At 39.8% G+C, this 6,500-nt stretch overlaps 1 protein-coding gene across 1 annotated transcript in view; it reads right to left on the minus strand.

Moving 5' to 3' along the window:
- Window positions 1-5,044: 5,044 nt before the first annotated feature.
- Window positions 5,045-6,500, minus strand: part of LOC138014110 (guanylate-binding protein 7-like) — a 26,943-nt gene continuing 25,487 nt past the window's right edge. Inside the window, exon 12 of the mRNA XM_068861137.1 lies at window positions 5,045-6,026. Within this exon, the coding sequence (XP_068717238.1) occupies window positions 5,385-6,026 (642 nt within the window). The 3' untranslated portion in view covers window positions 5,045-5,384. The remainder of the gene's footprint in view (window positions 6,027-6,500) is intronic.

Here is a 6,500-nt window from a genome sequence, read left to right on the forward strand (position 1 = left end):
GACGCTAAAGGACGGGTAGAGATGTGTAAGACCGCTAAAGGACGGCTAGGGATTTGTAAGGACGCTAAAGGACGGCTAGGAATGGCAAAGGACGCTAAAGGACGGCTAGGGATGAGTAAGGACGCTAAAGGACGGCTAGGGATGTGCAAGGACGCTAAAGGACGGCTAGGGATGTGTAAGGACGCTAAAGGACGGCTAGGGATGAGTAAGGACGCTAAAGGACGGCTAGGGATGTACAAGGACGCTAAAGGACGGCGAGGGATGTGAAAGGACGCTAAAGGACGGCTAAGGATGTGAAAGGACGCTAATGGACGGCTAGGGATGAGTAAGGACGCTAAAGGACGGCTAGGGATGTGTAAGGACGCTAAAGGACGGCTAGGGATGTGTAAGGACGCTAAAGGATGGCTAAGGATGTGTAAGGACGCTAAAGGACGGCGAAAGATGTGAAAGGACGCTAATGGACGGTTAGGGATGTGTAAGGACGCTAAAGGACGGCTAGGGATGTGTAAGGACGCTAAAGGTGGCTAGGGATGCTAAAGGACGCTTAAGGACGGCTAGGGATGTGTAAGGACGCTAAAGGACGGCTAGGGATGTGTAAGGACGCTAAAGGACGGCAAAAGGACTTGAGGAACGGTACATTATGGGGTATCATATATAAAGTACCTGATCGGTGTCAATTGATCATAAAATGGATGTCCAATGTCAAAGATGTATGGTGTAAACTAGCATGATACTGGTCACATTGGCGTACTTGGAGGGGTGGACGTACGGACGGTCGATGACGTCATGGCTATAAAAACCAAAATTTCTCGCATATTTTCTTAACTATGGTGCTCCGCGCGCGCGGAGCTTCGCTATAGCACCTTCAGAATTTACTGAAATCATTGAATAAGTATCGGGTTTTGAAGAAAACTGAATCCTAACATGGAGTATTGTCACACATTCCCCATTTGATTAACCAGAGCTTTTGAATTGTTGTTGTATGACTCGTAATTATGAGAAATTTGGCCACTTATAATCTAAATTCAAAGGGCGGCTACTGTTTGATACTTGTAGCAGGCTTTCTATCAGCAGCCTTGTCGCAAGTAGGGTTGGCAACACTTTCTTTACCACTCCAGTGATTGCACCATAATTTTGTCCAAATTAAACTGTTTACACAGATGTATGTTGAAATTGGGCTGTGAGACAGAATTTCTTTGTCCTCACAACTTGTTTGGCTTGGTAGCTCAGAAGGAGTTCACTTGAATAGCCGGCTGGTTCATATAGCCTACACCATGCAGGCTTTTTTATCTAAGGAATAAACTATGCTTCTATGAAGGTAGACAAGAAAACACCCAGTGCTGGGTTAACTTGCCATCCCATGCACTAAATGAAATCAAAAAGTAACTTGAAAAAAAAGTAAATTTTAGGACACCAAAAATAGTTGAATTTTTATTTTTCCTGAGCTAGCAAAGTATCTCTAAAATCATGACTATTTTGAAATCCAAAATGTTCTTCACTATGTTTTGAATTCAAACATAATTAATAGTTATGTTTTAAAATAAGAATCCATTTGGTTGTAAGTCATACTTTGTCAATATTATTTTTGGGCTCTCCTGAGGAGAACTTTTGCAACTCTGTTGGCATATATAGTGACAGCAGGTGAAGGCTTAACAAGGAAGTTGTTTGCAGAAGGGCAGAGATGTAACTTTTTACATTCTGAGATTTAAAAGATGACAAGTCTGAAAAGATTGTTGTTTTTTAAAAACCAATGGTTTCTCTCCAGCTGGCAGATCTGTCATGTCTAAGGAGTGGAATTTATAAATACTGTATTCCTTGAAACAAAAACATTCCCAGTAACCGAGAAATCAATTACCCGCTACTTGTGGAAAACGTTTCTCAAATTTCTAGTGCTTCTTTAACAGAGCCATTTTGACCGAATTCAATACCGTTAGGGTACAACCTTCTCTCAAAGAGTTCTTGAACAGCTTCGCCCATAATCCGTCCACCACATGACTATTCTTTACAAAATGGCATCACTTCTTAAAACGTAAAAAAAGAAACTTTTGTCTGTAAGGATGATGTAACGAAAACAGTGCAAGCAGGAACCAGGAGTTAGCTCGAACCCTGTAAAAATTGAGATGACACCAATATATAATAATCATTCTTAACTGCCTGCAGTAGAAAACGTCATATGTCACCCCTTCAAATTACACCGTGTTAGATTTTTTAACTGGTTGAAAACTTCTGGTCCAAATGATTGTTGGCCCATATGACCGTTGGAATATAGCCGGTTACGGTGAAGCATAATATTCGTTTTATTTTGGTAAGATGGGGGTCACTGAGTGTATCTAAGAGTTTTACCACTTGGACTAAAATCAGGGTATACGGTCTTCAAACGTCGTTGTTGCTATGGTAATCTACTATGTTGAGATTGAGACCACAACCTTTTTTCATATAATTGGGGTTGTATCAACTAATAAACAATGAAAATACCAATCAATCGAAGCGCGAGTACTGGAAATTGCTGAAAGCTTTTGTGAGCCACCTCGCCTTTGTGCACATATTAAGGACGGTGCCTACTAATTACTGGGTTGCCGTATGGCAATCCCAGTTGGAAATTTGGTAGATTTTTCTGTTTTATTATTATTTTTTTTTATTTTCCGTGTCGGTAAAAGTCTTGCCTGTCGCTCCCCTGCTAAGTAGTTTCTTTGTGCATAGAGCCTTCTGCGCGTATTTTCTTAGGATCGAGAGGGTAGTGGAATTGCGTAGATTTCTCTGGTGGACACAGTAGAATCATTAACTTAGCTGCAATGGCGTCGAAAGTCATGTAACGCGAATGGCGTTTTAGTGGATCCTTAAACGAAATATACCCTTATGGAGCTCAATAATGGAAAGTCAGTTGGATAAACTAGGCAGGCGGTGAAAAACAAACACCTGGAATCTTAAAAGCGACGAGTAATGGACTTCGACAACAATCTATCGCCCGTCGAGCCGAAATCAAAATAATAGCAAATATGTTGTTTGCTTCAAAAAATTGTTCGCTGGAAAAGGTGGCCTTTATGAATTCATCATGTTTTATGATATGCGAGCTTAACTGGATAGTTTTTATGGCAATAGTAAAGCATTTTCTTGTTATTCAAGGAAAAGGTTCTTCAGGAAACCTGAAGTACATGGTAATTTGACACGATTGAGTTTCTTGTCTTCACGCACGCAATGAAATAGGAAGAGTTTTTCGCCTCTAAGAGCAAATATGTTGTTTGTTTCAATAAATTTTTCGCTGGGAAAGGATTCTGTGGTATTTTCTGCCTTTGTGAATTATAACATCATGTTGTGTATTGTATTTTCGAGCTTAAGGTTGAAATGTGATATGGGAGAATTTTAAGCAGGAAGGGTTCACAAGCCTGTTGGAAGCGTGCTTGAGTTTCAACAAAATGAGCCCCAAAATCAGTGAAAAATTGTGACGCCAATGAATAATGAAGTAGCTGCTATTTCCAAAATGATGAAATTATCTGGTGATAAATAACGTCGTACGCATCTTGGAGAGTAAATTTTGACTTTGCATAAACAGATGGTCAAGCTCAAGAGTTCGGCGATTGGGATCTTTGTTTTGACTTCGCTCATTTTATTGTCAAACTTTATAACACTTGACAGAAAAAGAAACTTACAAAAACCCGGTATCTTGCCATCATTTGACACAGATGCTTCACTGTTTGGCAAGCAAACATGCCGCGGTAACTTAATCACGGCGCCCGCTGAATTCCGGCCATGTCACTTTCGATTTTGCGATTTATTTGAACGTAGCAAAAATCTCCCTAAATGTTTGTCGCTGATCGTAACTTTTTATATTCTATATTCACGGTTCAAAATTAATGTTGTTTTCATGTCGTAAATATTTTATTCTCGATCGACCTTCCCGGAAACTTCCTTCTGCTCTTTCTAAAAACTGTGTATCAATAGTTATTTACTTTTTTATCAATACTTGTTTTGCATAAAGCAAGCTAACAAAATCTGTACTTGCTGAGTTCGCATTTGTTAGCGTTAATAGTATTTTCGGTCCGATGCTTCTGTTTTTGTTTTGGTCTCCCATCAAGGTACTAACCCCGCCGAACCCCTAGGGATTAACTGTATTACACTTTAGTATTACAAAGCTGTCACGTGCTCAGAGGGCCCGCTTAAACTTGTGGTGAAAAGATGTGAGGGAACTTGAAAATTATCAACATTTCAGCCCAGAAGCCAATGTTTCTCGCTTCTCTTTGATTTGTTATTCTTCAGAGACTGGAATGCTGTAGTTCAATACCACACAATTCAGTGCCCTCTGAATTTCCGTAACACGTACCACAGGCAACCCAGTGTATGCTTCACAGAAGCATCTCGTTCAAAGGTATTTTTGCGCTGTTTACTGAATATGCAGGAAAAGCAGATTTTAACAAGTGTTATTGAAATCCAAAAAGAAAATGGGGGGTAGCCACGCATTTTTCGAAGATAATTAATCAACAATATTTTTAAAGAGCTTTAAAGTACAAAGCAATGTATGGCGTTCTTTTCCAAATTGAAGCTTAATTATCTCTGAAAAATGCGTTGTTACCCTTAATTTTCTTTTTGGATACCAAGATCACTTGCTAAGTTCTGCTTTCTCGGCATAGTTTTGAGCCGCGCAAAAATATCCCTGTAATAATAAGCAGCACCCATAGGAAATCCGAGTATCTCGAGATGCGCAGAACGTACACGCAATAACAATAGTAGGCACTGTCCTTAAGTTAATCCTTCGAGAAGCAAGAACGCATCCAAAGATCGAACCGGTGTGCTGTACTGCGTCAATCTGGAATGGCTAACGGGTAAGCTTCGTAAAATACAGTATCAAGGTGTATTCCCCCCAGGAAAATGAATCAATCAATCGATCAATCAATAAATCACCAGTTTTTCAGGGGCTTTGCAAGTGTTCGAAATTATTTACTTTTGTAGATCAAAATACGGTAAGAACGAGAATAACAGAGAATATGTTCTGTCCCCATATATTTTAACGGTCTATATTAAAGACAATAATGACGACAAAAGAGAAACAGCGACTAATTCATCTATATTTATTCTCTCATCTATACAGCTACCCAAGCTTAGCCTCTGTAATACATAACTTAGGATTGTAAACATTAGTAATATAAATTATTAGAGCATAAATTTCATTTAGGTAGCGGTATATAACTGTTTTTAGAGAAAAGCTGATCACTTTTCGGTTGGGTTTCTTAAATGCTGGACATAAATAACAGTGCTCAGTTTTGCAAATTGTTCGGTTACCAGCTGCATCAAGCGGGACAATTATAAATCAATTTAACCCTGATGCGTGCACCTACTTTATTGTGTTTACATGATGCTGCACTCTTCTGACAAGAATTCCGCAGCAGAACCTACTGCCACAGAGATCGGCCTTGCCGGGGGTAAGCCAAAGCCGCAACTTCGCCTGCCAAAGGTGCGAGCTTTCCGACCAATTTAAGCCCTTTCTTCATGAAACTCTGTTTCTCGACTTCTGCTTGTTCCTGATGGGTGTCTGCTATCTGCTGTTGTAGATTGGTTACCCTTTCTTTTCTTTCATTTATCAGCTGTGGCAGTTCCCCTTCTTTTTGGCCGCATGTTTTCTCAGCTTTCCCTTCGTCCCTACCCGGATCCTTTATTTCACCGGCATTTTCAAGCAGTGCCCTGACCTCTTCGGTTTGCCTGCCATTCATCTCTGTCAACAGACCCTCCAACTCTTCTTGAGGTAGTTTCTCAGCATTGGCTTTAAGTGCCTTCTTGTCCTTCTCGTGTTGGGCAATCAATTCTGACATATGCTTTATCACTCTCATGCTTTCTTCATTTAATCGTTGCACTTCAAGGACACGCTCTTCCAAGGCCTTGTTTTCTCTCATAAACGCCTCTCTTTCCAGTTCGACTTGTCTCATGTTGGCTGCCATCATATTTTGCATTTGAACTCGATGTTCAGCTAGCTCACTCTGCATTTGCTGCCGGAGTCCCGCCCTCTCTTCCACTACTCTGTCTATCAGCATTTTCATCTGTATAAATTATGTACATTACGTAAGCGTAAGTGTTAACTATGAAAACAAATCAGCACATTTCCCCTATCGAGCTTCCTCGACAAATATGTTAGAAGTTTTATACATTTTGAATTAAATAAGCAAACTACATAAAATTGGAACCAGCGATAAGTGTAACTAAAGGCATTTTCCTCCCTTTTTGGTATTTTCTATCTCAGACAGCATCTTTAATGTCATAAAAGCCATAGGTACATATCTAGCATATACATCTGTAACATATGTCAACAATTTGGATTTCTTGGGCCATATTCTGAGTCAATTAAAAGACTGTTTCTACGTTCTCTGTCAAAATAATGGCCTAAAAATTATTCATTATTCACCATAAGTCCTTCTTACACTTGGATAGTCATGGTAGTCTTTGAGATGCGGCTGTAAAAACACTACAAAAACTGAATTTACGTTGATCGGCTCCAGGCAAAGGTTAAATACTCT

The sequence above is a fragment of the Montipora capricornis genome, chromosome 8, assembly GCF_036669925.1.
Source record: "Montipora capricornis isolate CH-2021 chromosome 8, ASM3666992v2, whole genome shotgun sequence".
Taxonomy (NCBI): domain Eukaryota; kingdom Metazoa; phylum Cnidaria; class Anthozoa; order Scleractinia; family Acroporidae; genus Montipora; species Montipora capricornis.